The sequence below is a fragment of the Anabrus simplex genome, chromosome 6, assembly GCF_040414725.1.
Source record: "Anabrus simplex isolate iqAnaSimp1 chromosome 6, ASM4041472v1, whole genome shotgun sequence".
Lineage (NCBI taxonomy): Eukaryota > Metazoa > Arthropoda > Insecta > Orthoptera > Tettigoniidae > Anabrus > Anabrus simplex.
Window position 1 is genome coordinate 176,860,340 of NC_090270.1, and position 26,054 is coordinate 176,886,393.

Sequence of the window (26,054 nt, forward strand, 5' to 3'; positions counted from 1 at the left end):
AGCTGCAACGCTCAGGGTTCATACATGGCACATTTTCTAACGGGACACCCCTTCCCGTGACTTTTGGCCTATTAGTGCATACTGCTCTGTTTGTTGAAGACTACTTTGTACAAATAATGTTATTATTCTTTCAATCCTTCATATTCAGGTTAAATGAAAATACAGTTTATTTTCTTCTTGTATTTGTCAATTTCCTGTCTCTTAATTTAAACTATTCACTGTTGGCCTTGCGGTTAGGGTTGCGTCGCTGTGGTTTTCCATTTAGGAGATAGTGGGTTTGAATCCCACTGTCGGTAACCTTGAAGATGGTTTTCCGTGGTTTCCCATTTTCACACTAGGCAAATGCTAGGACCATGGGCGCCCACAGGATCTTTTCCCGGGGGACACACACACACACACACACACACACACACACACACACACACATTAACAATTTTCTTGAAAATAAAAACCAATATAACATCAGCAACATTAAATTGTTTACAGAGATTTCCAGTTATAACAGATGCTAGATGACTGTCAGTAAGTTCAGTTTATGAAATAACCTGGTATGATATCAAACAATTGAATATCAACCCTTTTAGAATTCCAGGGGGGGAGGGGCAACATTAAACCACTAGCAAAAAAGAAAGGAAAAGAAACATTCACTGAACTTTGTGGTTTCACTTGATCAAAGAAAAGGATGCAGTAGTCTGCAAAGGAAATAAATATTTACAAAAATTAAATAAAGTTTGAAATTTACTTTTATTTCACTTCAGTACATTACATCTTATGAATGTACTGATCATTCTTCCTTGTTCATTATTACCAGTACTCTTTTCCATTCTGAATACTGTGCTGTGCACATTGTATTTCACAGACAAAGGCATATGCTGAACTTCATCAGTACCATTTTCAGAGAGTTGCAGACTTAATGGGTGTCCTTACGAGAACAGACCAGCACAATATCTGTAGTTCAATAGACCTAGAACTGTTAAAAAAAAAATATGAACTGTTAACAAATACAAACAAATAACAAAGATAATTTAGTCTCGCATTCAAACTAGATGAAATAACACCCTTATTGTTTAATATGAAGTACCTTCTAGGGCACACAGCATACAGGTGATATCTCTCATTTAGGCAGTACTTTGTATGGATTTAATATTCCTTTTGGATCCATTAACTTTTTTATTTCCTTCATGAGATTCAGTGAACTTTCAGACTTTGAATAGTGAATGAATTTTGTCTTCTTGAATCCAATGCCATGTTCTGCACTTACACTGCCTTTCAGTTTAGAAGTCCATTCAAACACAAAAGGCTCAACCAGATTATGTATTTCATAATCAAATTCTTTAGAAGTGATGTTCAGATGGAGATTTCCATCACCTGTAATTGAAATCAAAGTACATAAACATAAATAAATGTTATTTAAATACCATAGTAACATAACAAATAAAAGGAACTATCCATGCATTCTTCTATGGGTATCCACACACTCAAATTAACCATCTCAGGACTAGGATAACAGTCCTCAAATTTTAATATTAAAATCCAAGGGTGCAGTTCTCAAGATTTGGTTATTTATTGTTTGAGCTGTATCAGTGGTTAACCTTGCAAGGGTAAGCCCAGACGCAGTACAAGGAGTTAGATATTTTTTAACAATGTCTCTTCCATGATCAGGATGCTTTAAGCCATACTACCAAGCAGAATTTTATTGAAGTTTGAAATATAAATACTGTACCAGTCCTTATTTTCTGTTGTAATGTTCGAATAGGGCCATGATGAAAACAAGGAAACAATTCAAACTGATCTGATAATAGTATTTGAGATTCATGCATGACATTGGTGACAGAAATCATTTGAACCCCGTTACTTATCGTCCTAATGGAGTATCTAGATTTACTGATCTCCGATCATGTTACTGATTTCAAAAGTAGGGATTCTGTACCAGCCCTGTGTGAAAAACTTGTCTGATAAGCAGTTCTTGTGGTAACTCTAGTGGTCCAACAGATTATTAACAACCAAGGAATCAGGCTTCAATAGGATAAAGCATGTTTTAGACCTGAGATAAAACTACACTCACGATAACTGCCAAATTTCCCTGTAGCTTAAGATCAAACTGTTCAGTTTAATGTACCAATTATAATTAGGAATAATGGTATTATTGGTTTTACGTCCCACTAACTACTGTTTTTGGACATGCCAAGGTGCTAGAATTTTGTCTTGCAGTAGTTTTTTTTTTATGCGCTGGTAAATCTACCACATGAGAGTGGTGTATTGCACTTCTACTATCTGAGCCACTCAGCCCCACCCATAATCAGGAATTTAAGAGTACTTTATAATTTGTGATATGTGAAGCCATCTGTTTGTTTTTTTACAAGTTGCTTTACGTCGCACCCACACGAATAGGTCTTATGGCTAGGAGTAGGAAGGAAGCAGCTGTGGCTGTAACCATCTTTAGGGCTGCCGACAGTGGGGTTCGAATCCACTATCTCCCAAATGCAAGCTCACAGCTGCGCGCCCCTAACCAAACAGCCAACGAAGCATCTAATTTATAAGCTATAAAAGAGAAAACTGAAAAAGAAAACATATGGTAACAGAATTATTCTTAATTAAGTTGTTTCTTTTTTTTTTTTAAGGTATAATTCTGTTACTGTATGATTTCTTTTTCAGATAGTTCATAAATTTGTTTATTCAAAATTAGTTTCAGCAGACTGAAGAACCTAACAGTTATAAACTTTATAAATTGACAGTGTTCTACAAATTGTTCCATAATTCATCTGATTTTGAATGACCACTCACCTTTCAAGTGAGTGATGTGTTTCTGCCCCACGGGGATCAGCATGCCATTCTTCACGGCCTCCGTAGTATTAAGATGGGATTTATTTTTTTTATGTAACCTCAGTGGAGAAACAAATCATTTGACATAATGTCAGTTGACCTGCGGGCCCAGTAGTACAGCACAAAGCCATGAAGTCAACTGAGCCTAATCCAACTGTAAGGTTATCTGTTATACCATCCACAGATACTCAGAGCACCAAGTGGATCAATTCCATATTGGTGATGATTTTTTAAATTCCAATTTGCTTTACGTGGCATATTGTTCATGAAACGCACACTACATGAATGCAAGATAACACAAAACTTTTTAGCCATTTTTGTTTATTCTGCATGCTGAGAGAATTACAGTGTTAATAGCATCTTCTAAACTGCTACATACAAATTTGTGTTTTTGTTAATGTGTCACCTGCCATTCAAGCATTAAAAATGAAAAATGTTCAGCAATTCAAGATTAGATTAATCATTTTGAGAGGAATAGTCCTCTTTCAAGCCTGATAATTCAACAATGTATTTACCCTAGGATATAAATTATATCTTTAAGTGAGCTTGTTCCCTTCGAAGCAGCATACACAGTAATACACGACCTCTTCTTCTAATACTTCAGCATCTTATACCAAATTCTTCACAACTGTCTTCCTGAAAAATTCCTTCAAATTACCTCTCCTCACACCATGTCAGAAATACCTTAGCATAAACACGACCCTTCTTATACTGCCAACCCACAGAACTATCATGTTCACCAACTCCTTCAGTTTTTGCATCTCATGAATAGAACAAAATTCCTGAGAAAATCAGGGCTAGACAAAGTGGAAATGCTTTCAACGCTGCTGTCTGGAAATTCTTGTGTAACTGAATTGCTAATTTCTAAGTGTACCAATTCAAGTATTTCTCTTGTTTATCCTCCAAATGAAACTAGCTGACTCTTGTTAAATTCATACATATGGTAATCATTATCCAGATAAGTTCATTTTTGTTATACTTGTAGTTTTTTTTTTTTTTTTTTTTTGCTAGGGGCTTTACGTCGCACCGACACAGATAGGTCTTATGGCGACGATGGGATAGGAAAGGCCTAGGAGTTGGAAGGAAGCGGCCGTGGCCTTAATTAAGGTACAGCCCCAGCATTTGCCTGGTGTGAAAATGGGAAACCACGGAAAACCATCTTCAGGGCTGCCGATAGTGGGATTCGAACCTACTATCTCCCGGATGCAAGCTCACAGCCGCGCGCCTCTACGCCCACGGCCAACTCGCCCGGTATACTTGTAGTTTAAAGACCAGCTTAAGAAGACTCTGAATAGCACCAAAATAAATGCTAACACCTGGCCAACAACTGCACAAAACCATGTTCTTTGGTGCTACTGCAGAAGTGTCTCACTGATTGAGCAGGCACGTCACAGACAAGAAATTGAACCCATGAAAAAGCAGAAACTACGTCAGAACCAACTGCGTCCTCCACCCATCTTTAGATGTAACCTGTGTAGCTGCATGTTTTATGCGAAGATTGGCTTAATCAATCATCAGCGACATCTCTACAGAGCCAACACACTTTAAGAAGAACTGCAGGAGAAAAACATATTCCCAGAAATGAATAGCGGCCGACGACTTATTTACATTGTTTATTAATTGCTAAAATTATTATTTTACACTACATAACATCATAAATATGTTTAGCAGATAAAACTCAATATTTGTATCTTATTTATTTATATGTAGGTATATTATTATTTTAATAATTTCAGTTAACAAATATCTTAATTTGTATTGTATGTACAAATCGGTGGCAGCACGTTCTATATGTTCAGCAAACCCCCTAGATATAGATAAGTGTTAATAAAATGGTTTATCAAGAGCACATTCCTTTAATTAGCTCTGTATATTTGCGCATGTAGTGATAATTTTGACATCAACACTCTCCAGAACCAACAAAGAGGTTCAATTTCAAGACTGAGGGCGCAGGCTGTGAGAAAACATAACCCAGGTATCACTGGCGAGGTGACCAGTGATACATTACGAGTTACCTCAGGCAACCCCGAAATTAGCCAAAGCAGTCTCAAAGTGTGCAGTTAGAATTTGTTGTATTTGGTAGGTTTGAAGGGATTTTAATTTCAAGCTTTTGCGCTTCTAATGTAATTAACTGCAATGAACCATACTATATTGGTATATTTGTATAGCATCAGTATAGCCTAAGTTTATGCAATTAATGAAACTTTTAATTAGTAATACGTGTTTTATGAAAAGTAAAGAGCAAAATACATCAAGACATAAGTAACAGTAGTCTACCTAGCACGTTCTTGAAGCAGTTATTTCTACACAAGCAATGTCTTCAGAATCAGAGGAAACTGGTTTAGCTTATAGTAATTGCATCTCATATTCTCCATCTGTCATTCTTTACTGTTTTAGTATCTTCTTTGAGCTGCAGCCATGTGCCTTGAAAGGAAAGTTGCTTTGCTGATCGAGCAATGTCACTATTTTACATCTATGTAAACAGCAAGTAATAATAAATTTGAACACATTTTCCAAAACAGTGAACTCCCAGCCATTTTATCCACGCGCCACCACTGGTACATATACTGTATACGTCACAAACAACTTCCGGTAAATAGTGTATTAAACTGGTTAGACGTGAGAGAAGGCCACCTGGCCTTAATCTTGCCAGGATAAATAAATCAGTAATCAATCAAATCAATCACTCCCCTGTCATCCCAGCTCAAAGTTTACAACATTTTCATAACACTACTCTCTTGCTGGAAATCACCCAGAACAAATTGTGCTGCTTTCCTTTGGATCTTTTCCAGTTTTCAAATCAAGTAATCCTTTTGCTAGAAATCACCCAGAACAAATTGTGGTGCTTTCCTTTGGATCTTTTGCAGTTTTCAGATCAAGTGATCCTGCTGAGGGTCCCATACACTGGAACCATACTTTAATTGGGGTCCTACTAGTGACTTAAAAGCCCTCACTTTTACATACCCAAAACACCTAAATACCCTCATAACCATATGAAGAGATCTGTAATCTTTATTTACAACCTTGTTGATGGTGATTACCCCAATGAAGATCTCTTTCTTATATTAGCACCTAGGTACTTACAGTGGTCTCCATGAGGTACTTTCATTTCATGAACATGGTAATTTAAACTGAGAGACTTTTCCTCTTGGTAAAACTTAAAATGTGACCTTCCACCCAGTTTACCATCATACCATTGTTTGCTATCCATCTCACAACTTTGTCAAGGTCTTCTTGCAATCCTGTAATATATTTATTACTCTCTACAATATTAACATCATCTGTAAAAAGAATTTTAGATGATTCTAGTTCTTAACTCATAATTATTATATATATATGTATATATATATATAATAACACTTTTGTCTGTACATTGCTGAGAATTTTAAAAGAATGGTGTTTCTCTATTGGTCATGTCCATAGTAAGAAGGAAATACAATTTTTAGTTTTCCGTAATTTTTATCTGTCTGTATGTATGTACATACGTACGCGTGTCACAAGAAAGTGGCTGAACAGAATTTAATGAAAATCAGTACGTAAAGTTGGAGAATAAGGTTATAAATAATTTTAATCACTCTGGGTGAAATGGTAGTTTAGGGGAAACCAAACATGTAATTCTCAAATATTTATATTATCAGTGGTTTTATCAAAAAATCGGTAACCAAAGTTATAGAAAATACAATTTTAGATCATTTATGACCTGTACATTTTTGCTGTACCAGCAGTAGTAACCGAGATACTCATGATTTACACTTTTGTTACAGTCCACATCAACACCGAGTTACGAGAGAAAATGGCATAGCACAATTTAATGAAAATCGGTATGTAAAGTCGGGAATAAGGTACTACACTGTAGGCTATAAATGGGTGAAATGGTAGTTTAGGGGAAAGCCTAACTTCAATTTTTAGATGAACTTAGATTTTTGTTGCTTAGTCCATATCAACACAGAACACAGTTAACATGGAAATGTTGTTCAGTCATGTTAACTGGCGATGGTGGTGGGTTTTTGTGACTGTCTTAAGGTTAAAAGCTGCATAGTCATCAGCCCATATCAACCTTAATTCAGGCCATGGTCGCTTCCTTCCCACTCCTAGCCCTTTCCTATCCCATCATCGCCATAAGACCTATCTGTGTCGGTGTGACGTAAAGCAAATTGTAAATGTTGAATTAATGGTTTGACACTGCGGTTAGCCGGTTTGAGTAGAAAGAAATATTCACCGTCAGAATGTTGTCAGCAGGGTAGAAGAGATGGTGGTATACAATTTCTAATAACTGGATTGCGTGCTACAAGCCTGGATTCAATTTTAAACCTCTGCACATACAGGGTCTTTATTTATGCTTGGCAGCGACTTTATCGCTCAAACTTGGCCGCCGATGACAGGCCGCTACCGGCCACTGGCGCGCGTGGTTTCCGGCACTTCTGCAGTTGCTGAGAGCTGAGATCCGAGATAGTAGGGGGTTCAATGAAGCGACTGCGTACTGTACGTCATACTGTACAGTGTTTTATTGTGATTGTATATAGTGCTGTAATGTATGTGAAATATTCATTACGTGAACGTGTATATCTGCACAATACTTACATTAAGTGTAGAAAATTGTGCGCTAGGACAAGACAAAAAGTTTCGAGTGAAATTTTCAGGGAGACCCATTCCTATCAATCCGACAATAAAACAGCTGGCCAAGAGATTCAGACCTACAGGTTCAGTAAGCAAAGCAAAGTCACCTCTGTACAGGCCATGAAGGCCCTTGGAGGAGTAGAAGGTAAAGGCTTCCACCATTGTTAACCTCGGCACGTGATGGGGTAGAGTGGTTAGCTCTACACCCAGCCGCCTTTGCCTCCAGGAATTAACCTGGTACTCATTTTTGGTGTAGGCTGAGTGAACCTCAGGGCCATATGCACCTCCAGAAGTGGAAATCTTGTTTCTTAAATTTTACGACCTCCTGGCGGGGATTCAAACTCACGTCCTTCTGGGCAAACCGAGCACACCTTTACCGCTTCGGCCAGGCAGCTCCTACAGGTTCAGTAAACGATAAAAATAGACGTAAAGGTCGTTATCTCCTTAAGCGTGTTTGGTATGAGGATCATAAGTAAAAATCTGTGGCCCCCTCGTAGCCCAGATTTAATGGCATGTGATTTTTATATGTGGGGAATGTTAAAAAATGTAGTTTATGGGAACAACCCTCACACACTAGATGAACTTAAAGACAATATAAGAGTTGCAATTCCATCCATCAGTGCTGTAGAGCTTGGTAGAGTAACCGAAAACTTCATTAGGAGATGCCGATTATTTTGGCAGCGCATGGGGAACATTTTCAGCATAAACTGTAAAAATGGTGAGTAAAATGCATGATCATGATTTTGAGCACCGTATTTTGCTGTACATACGCACACGCGGTAGCCGGCAACTGAGCCATCACTGGCAGCTACGGTCGAGCGAGAAAGTCACTGCCAAGCATAAATAAAAACCCTGTATAACACTGTCATACTCATCCACTACCATTGTCAGAAACACACAGGACATTGTTGTATGCTCCTTCCAAATGTACTTTCTGTAGATTGCGCACACATCACTCGTTTTTCCATTCTACCGCCATGTGCAGAAACTGCATCTGCCAGGTCCACCTGAGGCTTGATGATTTTTGACTGTCGGGAATGCCAGCAAGCTGCGCGACTTGCACTTTAAGTTGTCGAGGTAGGCTTTCGACTGTACCTCTAGAATTTGAACATTAGGCAGTAGGAAATGTACAGACTGTGAGATCCAATACTGTACTTACATCAAGAAGTTAGGGAAGAAACTTAAAAAATAAAAATTAAAGCACACTCTGTAATTGTAACGATAACAGCAGAAAATTTGCAACTAGTATGCCCAAGTTATCAACAATGAGTGTGAGAAAAGGTACACAAAATAGCAATTATCTCTGTTGCCTGCCGAGCTCATGAGAAGCAAAATATAACACGCACAGCCTGAAAGATTCGAAAAGGGTTAAAGGTAGACTGCATAGCAGGTGTTTTCAATTAAGATGCTCATATGCCTTCTTTTACTAATATATTCCTTTACGAAACATCTGTCACATTTAGCTTCAACACTTGCAGTCCTATCAATCTGATGGCGAGCAGATATACTGGCAAAGACTAAATACCTCTCAACAGAGGAAGGAAGTAAACATCTAACCAACTGCACCACACACCTGGCTAAGAAGTCTGATTTAAAAAATCAGCATTATACACTTTTAAACTCAGAAATTGCAAATTTTCCATTCCCAGTTAAGGAAGGAATTTCTTAATCTACAACTTTCTGGTAATTGATTTATTTTAAATGTATGTAGTAGAATATATTGTTTCAATTCTCTTAACTGAAAATGCCAGTCTTAATCAGGTGTGTAGTTAAAAGAAACCTCCAATTTGTCTGACAAATTTTACAAAATCGTGGACACTGTGAGCTAGCTTTTCTCAGGATGCAGGTCTAAATCATGTTTCTTTAAAGTCACTAGTTTCACTGCTAAGGTGATTAAATACTGTGAGTCCATCTTTCACCATCAGTTGGCAGTGCATTTGCAAAGAACGCAAAACTTAAAGGCATTTTTTTTTTTTAAAGGATCTACCACCGAGTCCCCATGTTGCACATCAAAAACTGCTTATTAAGGAGCAAAAACGATCTTTAACTTAAAAATAACTTTCTGCCCAAAAATGAATCCAAAAAATTAGATAATACACAGTAAAACTACGTGCATCAATGTGTCACCTCTATGGTTGGGGCTGTGTTAAAAGGAGATTAGTTTTAGGCGTACTATTTAATAGTTGGTGCCAATCAAGAAAAGCTAATTATTTTGCATGACACATCTTCTGCATTAAAAAATATTTTTTAATTAAAAAATCAAGAAACATGCAGAACAGGAGTGAAAAACTGTGCTAGTAAAAAGTTGGAGATTTTAAAATGGCTCTTACCTACATGACCATATCCACAACAGCGAATGTATGAGCTACCACTCAAGCGTTCTACCATTTTTGGTACAATAGAATAGAAGCTTTTCAAGGGTAGGGATATGTCATACTTGAAAACATAACCGTCATGAACTAGCCCTTCTGCAACCCGTTCTCTGAACTGCCACAAGTACTGTAAATAAGAATAACAATGAGTTCTGTAAAGAAACAAGAACAGGTTGGACTGTGAATTCTTCCTCAAGAATATGGCCATTAACATTGGTAAGTTTGATTAAAAAGTATTTTTATGCGCACTGTTTATTTAATCCTGTGTCTGAAGGCTAACATCATCCCCAAGAGTTCCACCAAATTTGTATAAAGTCCAGGCATCTCTCAAGAGGTTTACTAGGGAAATGAGGAGTAAGGTAGTTTCTGATTACTTTCAGTAAAAGTTATATTTTAAATAAATGTTTGAAATTTCTAATGGTTTCCAATTACTTGCTTAGAAATCACACTTTTGTTCAACGCTGTTTTTATTATTGACCCAACTCATATAATTTGTGTAACTCATCATAGTTTGCACCAAATATATTCATTTCACTCATTCTTTATTAGAGTAACAGAAACTATGCTCTGTACTATTGTTTTCCTGATGGACAATCCTATACTACACAACACAATCCCTCTGCAGTGTAAAACCTACTGTATTTACCTCTGCCTCCTCCCTGCCTCTTCCCCCCCCCCCCCCCCCCACACACACACACACACTCTTTTGACCTCTGTGAAATTAAGATCAAACTACTCAATTTAGTTTACCAATAGTAATGTTACTGGTTTTACATCCCAATCTGAGCCACTCAGTCCAGCTGTTCAAATATGGTACATTGCCCAGGATCACACTTGTAGTTATGACACAGTGTCCACCTCCGTAGCATAACGGTTAGTGTTATTAGCTGCCGTCCTCAGAGGCCCAGGTTCGATTCCCGGTACTGCCAGAAATTTAAGAATGGCAGGAGGGCTGGTATATGGTGGAAATGGTACATGCAGCTCACCTCCAATGGGGGTGTGCCTGAAAAGAGCTGCACCACCTCAGGATGAGGACATGGGTTTACTTATGACATAGTAACTAGATGTGTCCCATCTTTTTCACACATCCTACCTTAAATGGTGTCACTTCATTCTTAGTTGCTATATTGTTGAAGAAGTAACACAGTCCAATCTGTTAGCTGCTACAATAATTCATTCTTACCAATGTGACCAATTCCTGTACAGCGTTTAACAGATGTACCAGCTAGGCGTTTGGCCATTATTGGCACAATATCGTAGAATGCATGAAGAGGAACAGAAACATCATATGCAATGAAGCAACCATCTGCCAGCAAACCCTCAGCAACTCTTTCTCGAACTTCCCATATGGACTGCAAAATAAGACACATTATGCAAAAGGGAATTACTTGTTCTATAGTAACAGAGGAGGGAAAAACTGAGGAAATATCCCGATCTCTATTTATGATTCATTTCCTGGGCATTTGTTTAGCCAGAACATGAAGACAAAAAAAAATTTTTACACACAGTTTGATAATCCATAGAGGTACGGCTTAAGAAAATTCTGGAAGTGCACCCATGTAAAATACCCACAGGACTTAGCTTTTACATCAAAGGATATTTTAGATCACTGATAATAAAGAAATGATAATCCTATGCACAGAACTAAATTAAACAGTATCACTGCAGTTCTTTTCCGTTAATCATGCTAGGATGGTAAATTACCATTCTGTATTTATTTGCGTACAGCTCGCCATCGTGTATATCACATACCCTAATTTTTCTTGTGGAATTAAGGGAGAATAATAATCCCTACATATATCTCACCAAGGTTGGTCTTATGGAGTGCAACAAGAATACATCCTACAACATACAGCTTACACACAGTTCAATCTAGCCATATCCCCTTGTTTGGATGAAAGACAGGTAGGTATTAATAGTACTGGATGATGGAATGTACACTGCTGACTATCCACAATTTCAGTATAACATTTGTGCTAGACGTAAAGTGAAAGATCAAGTGTTGTATATTTTCTCCTTAATTGCTTTTCAGTGTAAATCATCTTGTCATTGAGTTATGGAGGAGCGTTTACCAAATGATAAAATTTGTGGAGAAATACGGTAATTGTGCCACAGCTGTAATGTCCACTAACTGGTGAAACAGAAAGTTGCTCTTGAAAATAGCTATAAATGAAGAAAATTGTTCCAGGAACTGAAAAGTGGAAAGTTTCCTGTTTGAAATGAACTGCATTAATGTTCCATAAGCCATATAAATACAGATAAATTTGTAAATATTAAATATGTTTTGGAATGTGATGATGATGCTTGTTGTTTAAAGGGGCCTAACATCTAGGTTATCGGTCCTGTTTTGGAATGTAATGAAATGCCCATACGTAGGGTAACCAGATGTCCTCTTTTATCCAGACATGTCCTCCTTTCTAGACCATTGTTTGGGGTCCAGGTGGATTATTTAAAAAAAAGAACCTTTTTAGTGAATCTGCTTATTTTGGGGTAATCTATTTTACTACTTCATTTTTTCAAGTATTCTTCATTACGATCAATATCGTATCGATATACAGAAATGTGATTATGGATATACAGTACATACGATTATTCTATGCATGCCTTGTATTGTGATAACAGACACTATTTACCATTATGTATATTACATGCTTCTTTCTCAGCAATACCACTGCTATGTTAATGTGTGACAGCTGACAACGTGATAAGCGACGGGAGATAATCAGGATTTGAAGAAAACCTATTTTAAATGTATGGCACTGAAATAAATCTTTATTATTGTGATGTTGAACAATGTATTTTGTATTTGGCTTTCAAATTGATAATGTGAAATCTTTTGATCAGTTCTGCAATTTCAAACAATTCCTGAATGAGAGTAGTGGTGACCCTGAATATAACAAGTTACTTTGTAATCAGAAATGGGCAAAGTTGATTGTAGTTCAGAATATTATTAAAACTTGCAGAATACTTGCAAACGTAGAAAGAGGATTTTTATTGATCTCAGCACAATAGACTGATAATAGGAACCATTTCAAAGTAGAATATCAAAATCCTTTTAATGGTTCAGTATAATCTAAAGGAATATTAGTATGTATCTTTATATGTTAGACAGGCAAGTGAATCTTCAGAAAAGTACCAGCAAGGCATGTAATTTAATTTCACTGTTTAAATTTTGTAAGAATTTATTTTATAATGTAGAAATGGATAAATTTTATGTATGTGAAAATTAGAATATATCTAAATTCACACTCTCAATGGAGGAATTTTGTGTCCTCTTTTTCGGTATTGTCCTCCTTTTTAAATGGTTTTGTCCTTTTTATTTTATCTATTTATATCTGGTCATCCCACCCATAGGACTCAGCTTTTACACCAGAGCACATTTTAGATGAAATTAAATTATTTCTAAACTCTATTTTCATAAAAATGATAGTACAGGTCCCCTGGCTGAGTCTCGTATCACTTCCGCTTGCTTGTGCCAGGCACCTCACTTTAACTTTCTTCTCCGACCTCCCCTGGCCAATTCATTCTCTTCTGACCCCAGCAATATTAGGTTTGCAAGGCCTAGAAAGTTTTCATTTTCACATTCTTTCCGGCCCTTTCCTTTCTTTTTCTAATACCTTTATTCTTTTTTATAAATTGCTTTGCGTCGTACCAACACAAATAGGTCTTATGGTGACAATTGGATGGGAAAGGGCTAAGAGTGGAAAAGAAGCGGGTGTGGCCTGGTGTGAAATGGGAAACCACAGAAACTATCTTCAGGGCTGCCAACAGTGGGGTTCAATCCCACTATCTCTCAAATACAAGCTCACACCTTCATTCTAAAAAGGGCTGAACCGCTACCATATATTTCTTCTGATTAGTGTAAAAAGAGGATGGCTGCCCAGTTATACTTCCTCTCATAACAATACTCACCATCTCTTGTTCACTCACTGAATAACTGGCATTTAAAGTTAGGAAGATATTCCTCATGGCTTCTTTCTATTATCATTGTTACGGAGATATCCGTGGTAGGTAGAGGTGAAAGAAGGTGCGGGTGTGAATGGGTTTCAAGCTACGAAATTAACGTGCAATGTAAAATTAATTTAAAATTTAACTAGGTTATATTTTCTTTTCAAAAACAAGAGATAACAATCATAACAGGTACAGAGTAGCAAAAATGTAGGTACAATATTACTGGATTCGGGCTCAGTGCCCTTACTTCATAACTCTTGGGCCATCAGCCCCGCCTTACTACAAAAAAATTTTAGCCAAGGGGCAGAAAGCCCCATTCATGCCCAGGAGCACTGGCTCCAAACATTACACATAAAGCCTGCACGAGGCATACAGAAACAAATTTCAAAGAGCGATCCGCTCTCAAAATTGTAAGCCTATCACAAGGCCACACCAAACTCTACCTTCAAGCTGTCCTCTAAGGACGTATTCACAGGGGTAAAATACCCAACCTACTGAGGTCTATTACATGAAAAGAAGGTTGATTACATGACCTCTAAAATAACAATTTGAGAGGAGGCGAACTTGCACTCCTAATACACTTTGTCTTTAAAACCTAATCTGGCTCTGGGCCGCTAACGCAAGGGCTAATCCCATACTACAGAGGTGACTTAGAGAAGAACACTTTACATTACATAAACGAAGAATAGTTTAAAAAAAATAAGTTCACCTCAAAACAAATGTGAGTGGGAGCTCGAGAGGGTTAGCACTCTCTATCCCAATATGTAGCTTTACAAGAAAAAGATGAAAAGAGTAATTACATTTTAGGAAAAGGTTACATGATGGAAATGCTTCGAACCCGCCGCGAGTGTTAAACTGCCGACCTAGCAAGAAAAGAAGTTATTAATAGACCATTACCTGGTGTTGAACGGCTGAAGAAGAAAGAGGCGCTTCCCGCCTTCTGCTATGTACTTAATACACTGAAAGATGGAACAGAAGTGGCCCGGAGACCCTAAAATCAGCAGTTTATATACTCTCGCGGAAGTTTCTAGGCGTTAGGGGAATGAAAACACCCGCCCACAATGTTTTTATTGGATAGGACCCCGCAATCGATTCAAGTTGGGGGAAGATACATCTGATTGGATAGAAATTAATTTAAGAAATTCGGGATTGGCTACATGCAAAACAAGGGGAAAGAGAGGGGTATACAGCCAACTTAAACAATAACAGAAAGAAATTTAGCAAAGAACAAACATTTGAAATAAAAATTTCTTCAACAAAATAGTTCTTTGACTCCGCACTAGGTTGCACTATTGTTGATCTTCAGTAGTGTCCTCTAGAAGAGAAAGTTCACACTTCTTACTTCAAGCTAAACAAAAACACATCAAAAGTGACACAGTTCAAAAACTCAAAATTTTCCACGTGGTGACATCTTCTGAGAAAGTAGAGAATTAATAGAATAGATAAAGTTCAACCTTCCTCCAGAAGAGGAGTTTCAACTGGCGCAACTTTTAAATAAACGGTGTAGAGGTGTACCGCCCGGTACAGACCTCCCCCCCCAAAAGTTCCTCCAGGGGTGACACATGAAATCAGTTTGAAACAAAGTCCAAGTAATGATGTTGATACGAAGATAGATAGCAGAAGCATTTACAAGATTTCTTAATTCAGTTTCAAAATATTGTTGTTGCAGGTGAATGAAAGTCTTTATGTTTGTAGAATTTGAATTTCTGAAGATAAACTTTTAATACTTAAAGGTGAAGAAAAATTTTGCAATGTCCACCAAATATTGTTGTTGAATTCCCAAGTGTAGTTATTGCTTATGGTGACTGTCCATGTAGTTGATGTAGATTGAGTCGGATGGCCAGACCGGCCGTTGCAGCTTGCGTCCAACGGAGGCCGCTCGGACCCCTCAAGTACCCTGAGATACCGCTCGCCCGCACTATGAGGGGAGCAGAGGAGTTGAAGTACGCCGCGCCCGCGGTAAACAGATACGGGCTGCGGGCATGTAGCAGGTCGTGCGCCGCACATCAGCCTTGGCCGGGAGGAGAGCTCCGGCTCGCCGTTCACATGTCGTCCTCGCTGGAGAGGAGGGGGCCCATCCCCCTCCCCAGTCGCTGCACGGCGCTGCGCGGCTGCGGGGGCGCTGAAACATTAAAGCTAGGCGGCAGAATTGTGTTGGACTATCATCTTCTTTGAGGGTACAGGCTTGTGGAGAGGTTGAGGGGCCAGCGGCGTGTAGATATCCATGGCATTTACTATTATGAAGCCACAGTGTAAGGTGGAGCAGGAGACGGGAGCGTGGTAATGGCCGTGGCAAGAACAGGATGGCAGTTTAACGGGTCGGGGCAGGTTTTACACAAGGCTTACATCTAAAACCAAAATATTACAGAAGGGGCAGAATGCCTTAAAAGTGAAACTCAAAAAAAATATAACCTTCATATCCTTTCAAAATAATATGAAGCAAGTTAACACAGAAATTACACCGGTTTCACCTGGGACAGGTGAACTCTAAATATCCTCTCGGTGGCTGGATTACTTAGCAATAAGGTAACCGGCGTAAGAAAATCGAGAATGATACAAGGCCCATGAAATCTGGGGGCAAGCTTGCCCGCGGGAACAAAATTTTTGACCATAACCTGGTCACCTACCTTCAAAGTGGTGGGTCTCCGTCCACGATCATACCTTTCCCTAACCTTTTCATGAGACACTTTAAGATTGGCTTTAGCCTTCTTCCAAAGATCTTTAATGTTATCCGGATCTATTGTCTCGGGTAGAATGTCAATCAAAGACCAGAGGTTAGAGAGCGGCGAGTTGGGAACAAACTTGAACATCAAAGAAGCTGGAGTAAATTTGTGTGATTCATGGACCGCCGAATTCAAAGCAAAAGCTAACCAATGCAGGGACGTGTCCCACCTAGAATGATCTTCATGATGATAGGCAATAAGTGCGGACCTGAGATTACGGTTAACCCGTTCAGCCAGAGATGGTTGAGGGTAATAAGCGGAAGTAGTTACATGAGAGATGGACAAGTCAAAACAGAATTTACGAAATAAATTAGATGTAAAAGCCTTAGCATTATCAGATACAATGTATTGGCACGGACCAAAAGAAGCGAAAATAGAATTTAAGCAAGTAATGGTTGACTGAGCGGTAGCCAGCTTAGTCGGAAATAACCAGGAAAATCTTGTAAAACCATCTACACACACAAAGATGAACTTGTTGGCATTACCCTTTGACTGGGGGAAGGGTCCCACATAATCAATATACAGGCGTTCCATGGGGCGCGACGCTTGATGAGAAGACAAAAGGCCTACTTTAGTGGACATGGTGGGTTTACTGATCAAACAAGATTTACAAGCTTTTACAAGTTCCCGAATTTCACCGTCCATACCTTTCCATATGAACATTTCACGAATCTTTTCACGAGTTTTAAAGATTCCAAGATGCCCCCCCAATGGGGTCTCATGATAGTATTTGAAGATCATAGGTACAAGAACCGCTGGAACAACAACTTTCATCAACTTATCATGCCTCGAAGGGCAACATAAAACACCATTCCTCAGAACATAAGGGACGACATGTTCCCCAGAAGAAAGGGTTTCCATTATCGGAGCCAGCGTAGGATCTTCACGTTGGTATTTCTCAATATCCCTAAAAAGCATGGGAGCATCTGTTAAGATGGCATTAACACCAGATAGTATGGACTCAGAAGGTGATGAACTGTCGACCGGTTCGTGGGTCTCTACGTCGTTATGAAACATACGGCTGAGTCCATCAGCAACAACATTTTCGGTACCTCTGATATGTCTAACATCAAACTGGAAGGCGGAAATACGAATAGCCCAGCGGGCTATACGACCAGTACGACGCGGCCTACCTAAGACCCAGCTTAAGGCTTGAGTATCTGTCTCCAGGTCGAATTTAACGTGTTCCAGATAGAGACGGAACTTTTCTAAGGCAAATAAGACTGCCAAACCTTCGAGCTCATAGATGGAATACTTGGCTTCTTGAGCCGACAATGTCCTAGACGCATAGGCGATGGGTCGCCTCCCTAGTTCAGTCTCTTGAAGAAGGACTGCAGCTACAGCTGACGACGACGCATCCGTTTGGACGATGAATTTCTTCGAGAAATCAGGCATAGCAAGTACAGGGGCATTACAGAGAGCTAATTTAAGATCTTCGAAAGCGGCTTGTTGAGAAGGTCCCCACTCGAATTTGATGCCTTTCCTACGAAGAAGGTTTAAGGGCGCCGCTCTATTAGCGAAGTTAGGAATAAACTTCCTGAAGAAATTCACCATACCAATGAATCTAGCGATACCTTTGATGTCCTTAGGAGGTTTAAAATCACGGATGGCCTGTGTTCTAGAATGATCGACTGCTACACCATCAGGTGACACAATATGCCCTAGGAATGACATAGAGGGCTTAGCAAAGGCAACCTTGGACAACTTGACAGTTAACCCAGCCTTACGAAGGCGATTCAGAACTTCTCGCAGATGATCTAGATGTTCTTCAAAAGTCTCGGAAAATACGACGACATCATCCAAGTAGTGATATAAGTACTCAAATTTGATGTCGGAAAAGACCCTATCTAGTAGCCTAGTGAGCACAGCTGCCCCCGTGGGGAGCCCGAAAGGCACGCGGTTGTATTCGTATAAGTTCCAGTCCGTGGCAAACGCTGTAAGATGTTTAGACTCTTCGGCAAGGGGAATTTGGTTGTAGGCCTGATTCAAATCCAAGATCGTGAAGAACTTGGCCTTACGAAACCATGAAAAACAAGAATGAAGGTCGGGAAGGGGCACAGATTGCAACACCACCTTCCGATTGAGAGCCCTGTAATCAATGACAGGCCTGAAGCCTCCTTGGGGTTTCGGGACTAGAAAAATAGGCGAAGAATACGCTGACTTAGAGGGCCTAATAATACCATCCTTCAACATCTGATCGATGATTTCTTTCAGAGCCTTCATTTTAGGTGGAGATAGCCTATACGGTGGAAAACGGACAGGAATCGAATCCGTGACCTCAATTTTGTATTCAATAAGGTCAGTAACACCAAGAGTATCAGAGAACACCTCGGGAAACGACTGACACAGTTTCCGAATACTATCAGCCTGCTCCTCAGGTAGATGTCTAAGGTCTAACAACATCTCATCCTGGGTAGGCGAAATAGATGAACATGATACAGAATTACACTTTAACAAGGGAATTCTACAATTGGACGCAAATTTGAATGTGCACGACCTACTCTGGAGATCGAGCACAAGACCAGTGTGAGAAATGAAGTCCGCTCCCAATATGATGGGGCAAGACAAACGCTTGGCCACAAACAATTTGATCTTCCATGTAAATTTAAAAACCCGAATTTTGACATGTAAGGAACCTAGAATTTCTAATGGAGATGAATTAGCCGAAACATATTTAACAGGAGATGAGTCATAGTCAGGGAGTTTACAAACAGATTTCAATTTAGAATACCAATCAGCCGAAATAATGGAACAAACACTGCCTGAATCTAAGAGAGCTGTTATAGGCTCGTTATTTAACTCAATCTTAAGAAAAGGAACAGGTGCGGGGGTATCCGCCGCAATCCTAAGACACTCTTTAGGGCATTCAAAAGATGAATTTGAAGGCTGGTCGTTCTCTGCATTTACAACCTGTTTACTAGGGGCTAAGTCTCGGGAAGATGGATTAGTCGGCTCAGCCGACGCCACTAGTCACTTTTTATTATTGGCATAGCTGGAATTTGCACCAGAAGTTGAGCAGGAGGGGGTGCTATTTGAGTTTGGGCAATTCTTGGCGATATGTGAGAAGGCCCCACACTTAAAACAGCCTTGTGATGACCCTGCTCCATTCCTTGTCCCACTTGACTTGATCAGAGGACACTTATTCCGCAGATGGTCAGGCGACCCGCACGCATAACATTTACGGGGATTGACTGGTCGGCGAGGTGGAGGCCGAGTGTTACTAAAGGAAGGCGGGGGTTCTTTCGCGACACGCAAAGAATCGGCGTATCTAACTCCTTCCGCTGAGACGGCCAATGCTTCAAGTTCAGAGAAGGTTTGCGGACACGCCGCGAAACACAAATATGACCTGTAGGATGGCGAAATACCTTCTACAATAGCCTGCACAATCTGATCTTCAGGAAAGTGCAGAGCAAACACCCTAGTGTAGAATTTGATATCTTGAATGAAATCAGCCAAGTTTTCATCCAAGCGCTGTACACGGTAATAGTACTTCTGAATCAGGGAGGACCTGGCCCTAGCCGGGATGAAGTTAGCTAGCAAATGGGCATGGAAATCCTCAATAGATGATTGCTCGGCAATGGCTCTTACGATTTTATCAGAGAGAATACCAATAGCATACGGATAGATAATTTGCAAAATTTGACATGACGAAAGAGAAAAAACAAGAGCATGATCCTGAAATTCCACTAGAAATCTTAAAAATGAAATTACATCACTGGTGGTGTTGACGGAAAACTTAGAGATACCTCTAAGCAACATTGCCAATGGATGAGGCAAGCTACTGAACCCAGGTGACATAGTCGTTAAAGGTTTCAATGGCAAAGAAGTTAATTCAGAGCGGATGTTACCCAATGACGCACGGCGTTCAGATTCGTTGTTCGATGGGGCAGAGATAGTTTGAGCAGCAACGGTTATCCTATTGACTTCTCCCTGAGGAGGCTCTTCCTCGTTACCTACATTCACCGTGGCGGGTTGATCAGTTTTGGGAGGAACTTCGCCGGTTAGCAATTGAGTGACCTTATTAGACAATTCAGAAATAGTTTCAAGGAGCGTATTAGCGTCCTTCCTCTGAACGTCATTCACCTTTAGAGACAACAGATCATTAACTCTATTTGCAAAGTGATACAGCCTGCCTTGCACACGCTTAATTTGGTTAGGAGACGGATCATTTTCATCAAAAAAGCTGACTACAGATGCTAGCCCAGTAATATTCTCGACGATCGTGGAAAGAGAGTCATCAATTTCTTTCTCTCCCAAATTGGGGATGGAAATGGGCAAATCAAGGGACTCTCTAAGCTTGTTAGTGTCTATTGCAACCGTGCCTCCAGATTGAACGTTTCTGATAGTTAACTCGTATATCAACTCCTCTTTGCGCAAATAGTTAAGGAGGAGAACATCGCGAGGGCCGGACATGATGACAGAACAATTTTTAAAAAAACTCAAAAAATTCCAGCAACTGAGAAAATTGTTAGAGTTCGAATTAAAGCAATGTTTAGCCGTCAAAAGGGGCTAAATTGAGACCCATTCAACCACGCTCTGCTACCACTTGTTACGGAGATATCCGTGGTAGGTAGAGGTGAAAGAAGGTGCGGGTGTGAATGGGTTTCAAGCTACGAAATTAACGTGCAATGTAAAATTAATTTAAAATTTAACTAGGTTATATTTTCTTTTCAAAAACAAGAGATAACAATCATAACAGGTACAGAGTAGCAAAAATGTAGGTACAATATTACTGGATTCGGGCTCAGTGCCCTTACTTCATAACTCTTGGGCCATCAGCCCCGCCTTACTCCAAAAAAAATTTTAGCCAAGGGGCAGAAAGCCCCATTCATGCCCAGGAGCACTGGCTCCAAACATTACACATAAAGCCTGCACGAGGCATACAGAAACAAATTTCAAAGAGCGATCCGCTCTCAAAATTGTAAGCCTATCACAAGGCCACACCAAACTCTACCTTCAAGCTGTCCTCTAAGGACGTATTCACAGGGGTAAAATACCCAACCTACTGAGGTCTATTACATGAAAAGAAGGTTGATTACATGACCTCTAAAATAACAATTTGAGAGGAGGCGAACTTGCACTCCTAATACACTTTGTCTTTAAAACCTAATCTGGCTCTGGGCCGCTAACGCAAGGGCTAATCCCATACTACAGAGGTGACTTAGAGAAGAACACTTTACATTACATAAACGAAGAATAGTTTAAAAAAAATAAGTTCACCTCAAAACAAATGTGAGTGGGAGCTCGAGAGGGTTAGCACTCTCTATCCCAATATGTAGCTTTACAAGAAAAAGATGAAAAGAGTAATTACATTTTAGGAAAAGGTTACATGATGGAAATGCTTCGAACCCGCCGCGAGTGTTAAACTGCCGACCTAGCAAGAAAAGAAGTTATTAATAGACCATTACCTGGTGTTGAACGGCTGAAGAAGAAAGAGGCGCTTCCCGCCTTCTGCTATGTACTTAATACACTGAAAGATGGAACAGAAGTGGCCCGGAGACCCTAAAATCAGCAGTTTATATACTCTCGCGGAAGTTTCTAGGCGTTAGGGGAATGAAAACACCCGCCCACAATGTTTTTATTGGATAGGACCCCGCAATCGATTCAAGTTGGGGGAAGATACATCTGATTGGATAGAAATTAATTTAAGAAATTCGGGATTGGCTACATGCAAAACAAGGGGAAAGAGAGGGGTATACAGCCAACTTAAACAATAACAGAAAGAAATTTAGCAAAGAACAAACATTTGAAATAAAAATTTCTTCAACAAAATAGTTCTTTGACTCCGCACTAGGTTGCACTATTGTTGATCTTCAGTAGTGTCCTCTAGAAGAGAAAGTTCACACTTCTTACTTCAAGCTAAACAAAAACACATCAAAAGTGACACAGTTCAAAAACTCAAAATTTTCCACGTGGTGACATCTTCTGAGAAAGTAGAGAATTAATAGAATAGATAAAGTTCAACCTTCCTCCAGAAGAGGAGTTTCAACTGGCGCAACTTTTAAATAAACGGTGTAGAGGTGTACCGCCCGGTACAATCATTATGTATATTTAACATGTTGCTTACTCGTCCGACTCTGTGGTTGAATGATCAGCATAGTGGCCTCTGATTTGCAGGACCGTGGGGTCGATTTCAGCCACGTCAAGGATTTTAGCCTCAACAGTCTGAGCCAGGCTTTCAGAATAGCAAAAGAATCAAAAAGGATTAAATAAATTTGTACCTGTATCCTGGATGGTTCACTTGCCACAGTCCCGTCCAAAACTAGCCCATTTGACATATATTTCTCAAGAAATTTTGACAATTTCTCTTCATCATGTTCTCCATGGCTTCCAGATGTTTCTAGTAGAACATAGAAAGGATGTTCTCCAATAGGATTCCGTAGTTGGAGATTAGTGGTTACAGCTTCCATTGTACTGCCATCCATCATTTCACATGATGAAAGAATCTCCGCAAGACCATGCCGGGCAGCTTGAGAAACTTTCAGAACATCATCAAAGGTATTCAATCCTAAAACAGTTCAATGTCAAACAACTCTAGTTAATTTTTTTTAATTTGTTTTACGTTGCACCGACACAGATACGTCTTATGGCGACAATAGGTTATGAAAGGCCCAGCTGTCGAAAAGAAGCGGCCATGGACTTAATTAAGGTAAGGTGAAAATGGGACACCACGGAGAACTAGTTAATCTTTCATGGAGTAGGCACAAATACACAGTATGAAGCAAAATGTTCCTTGGAACTGATGATCAATTATGTTTCAAATTGTAATGAATCTACAAGATAAATAACATTCCTCTAGTTTTTTTTTTTTTTTTTTTGTTGGCAATGATTCCAGGATATTTTAGGATCAAATGTAATTTATGTCAGTTGATCAGTTCTGCATAATCCTGTACTTTCATCACATAATCTCTGTAGTTTTCAGGTTTCCTGTTCCCTAGGAAATATTTTGTGGCATCCTTAAAACATACCCAGGCATGTTTTCCTTTTCCCTCTAAAACTGCATCATATTCAATCTCATCAAACCCCAAGCTTTGGACCTACAAATACCCTCTCATTCCTACCCATATCCTGGATAAAGTTTTTCATTAGCTCTATCTTAATGTGCAAGAGTGTGGAATGGAACTAGTGCAAGATTTAACAAGATTTTTATGACAGAGCAAGTGGCCGTGCGGTTAGTGTCGCGCAGCTGTGAGCTTGCATTCGGGAGATAGAGGGTTTGAACCCCGCTGCTGACAGCTCGGAAGATGGTTTTCAGTGGTTTCCCATTTTCACGCCAAGCAAATGCTGGGGCTGTACCTAAATTGAGGGGGTGAGAGGGCAAGGGGTACAAGTGACAGAAAGTTACTTTTGAGAAAATCGAGGTTAAAGTTTAGATTGGATATTTAATTCTAGGACATACATATGGAAATATTATTTATATATCATGTTAAGATAGTGTTTTATGTGTCCATGCCTATTGTTACTGTAGCCGGTCGACAGTTATCATTGATACCGCGATAAAAGGTATTGTTTGTACCCCTTGGCTTCCAAGTGAGAACTAAAAAGATAGGAGGTGAATAAAAGTTATATGACTTTGCAAATCTACTTGTATAATATGAACCAAAATTAAATACAGAAAAATTGTCTCTTAAAATTTATAAAATGAATTGTAAATTTCTGAAAATTCTCTCTTCAGATTAATGAAATAATAAAAAATAAAGAAAATATGATCAACTCTACATTTCTTGATACATTTCATTTAATCTGAAATACTGTCAAAGATATTGTCAATTGCATTGTCTGAGTAACTGCTCTTTGGGAAAATGTGTTCTTCAACTCATGCTGCACATGTTGGTTCCGAGACCTGTAACTGGTTGTTTCTGTTCTTTTCCTCCACAAGCTTCGATCGTCTTTATGCTCCATGGACTGACTTGAGCACTCAGTTGTCTGTAGAATCTGTGATGTACAGGAGGAACGAATGGTAGAAGGCTGAATAAATCTTGGTACTTATTTCCATTAATTTTTGGCAACGTTGACCTGTGAGTAAGCGATGGCAATGTCTGAACATCTCTTCCAACTGCTTTAGCTTTCATCTTGTATGTTAAGAGTTCCATATCTTCGTTTAATGTTACATTTATAGAACAATGTCCATGGTCATCCTTTGTTTTGTCCCCCTTATATTCACCAAGTGCGGTCAGATGCATGATGGTAGGTGGCAAACTGTTAATAAATGTCAACAGACAGGACATGTTCTCTTGACATCCTTGGGAAGCCTCACCTTTAGGATAATTTTCAACCAATTTTTTTACATCCACCAGTTTTCCGAGCGCTTTTTTCTTTCCGTAGATGGAACTCCTTTTCGACAAGAGCATTAATTCTTTTGTCAGGCAAACCATGGTCAATGGTTATTTTGCAGCTTGTCGCACGTGTCTCTATGTAGCTTATAGAAGCTGAGATTACAGCAATGTGTTAAAAATATGTTGTTAAAGGTTTCCCCGTACTGGTTCAGTTCGCTTCCCCTCACAAAATTTTTTATAAATCTGATACATTCTCTTAAGATTAAGGTTAACAGCGAGATATTTCTTGTTAAGTGCTTTCTGGCATGAACAATGACTACTGTACTTAGGAAAGTTTCCAGTGTGTTCCTTTCCCAGGGCTACTTTAACTTCTTCAGTCTTATTTCCATCATTTCAGTATAAAAAAAGATATGAATATATGTGTGAATGGAAAGAAGAAAGGCAGTACAGTTCCTTTATTCACTTATAAGCACCACAAATTTTAACTGCACTTCAAAACAGTAACACTTTTTACATTAATAAACAGACATTTATGACCAAGTCACATATACCTCTTGGCCTCCAAAGAAAACAGACAATTTACTAAGCAGTTTTTCTTTCACTCACCAGATCACAGCACCAGATGGAGGTGTACTTGTATCTCTTGGCCACAATTTTACATATATTAGGTATCCATTTCTGCACTTAACTCATTTTTTTTTCAAAAATGTCACTTGTACCCCTTGGCCTCTCACCCCCTCAGTAAGGCCACGGTCGCTTCTTTCCCACTCCTAATCCATCGTCGCCATAAGACCTATCTGTGTCAGTGTGATGTAAAGCCAATTGTGTTTTTTTTTTAATGTTTATGCAACACATTCTTATGGCCTGTTTTCATTTGTCTTGCTGGCCTTTTTTTTTTTTTTTTTGCTAGGGGCTTTACGTCGCACCGACACAGATAGGTCTTGTGGCGACGATGGGATAGGAAAGGCCTAGGAGTTGGAAGGAAGCGGCCGTGGCCTTAATTAAGGTACAGCCCCAGCATTTGCCTGGTGTGAAAATGGGAAACCACGGAAAACCATCTTCAGGGCTGCCGATAGTGGGATTCGAACCTACTATCTCCCGGATGCAAGCTCACAGCCGCGCGCCTCTACGCGCATGGCCAACTCGCCCGGTTTACTGGCCAATCATGGACAGTGTAATATTCAGATCTAACTCTACTGTCCCATTCTCACAAAAAGCAGCAGTATTTCGTATAACCCAGCTGCATACCTAAAAGAACACCAATTACTTTTAGGTCCTCACATATATTCCAG

General features: G+C 39.4%; 1 protein-coding gene across 4 annotated transcripts in view; it reads right to left on the bottom strand.

The window, feature by feature from the left end:
* Positions 1–725: 725 nt before the first annotated feature.
* Positions 726–26,054, bottom strand: part of D2hgdh (D-2-hydroxyglutaric acid dehydrogenase) — a 61,446-nt gene continuing 36,117 nt past the window's right edge. For 3 of the 4 annotated variants that reach the window (XM_067150076.2, XM_067150077.2, XM_067150078.2), the window contains exons 6-9: positions 22,708–22,994; positions 9,771–9,939; positions 1,082–1,368; positions 726–970 (exon numbers count right to left, since the gene is read on the bottom strand). In XM_067150076.2, coding sequence (XP_067006177.2) covers positions 1,115–1,368; positions 9,771–9,939; positions 22,708–22,994 — 710 coding nt within the window. In that variant the 3' untranslated portion in view covers positions 726–970; positions 1,082–1,114. Of the gene's footprint in view, positions 971–1,081; positions 1,369–9,770; positions 9,940–10,995; positions 11,165–22,707; positions 22,995–26,054 lie in introns of all 4 variants that reach the window. The other variant, XM_067150079.2, reaches the window with a different exon arrangement.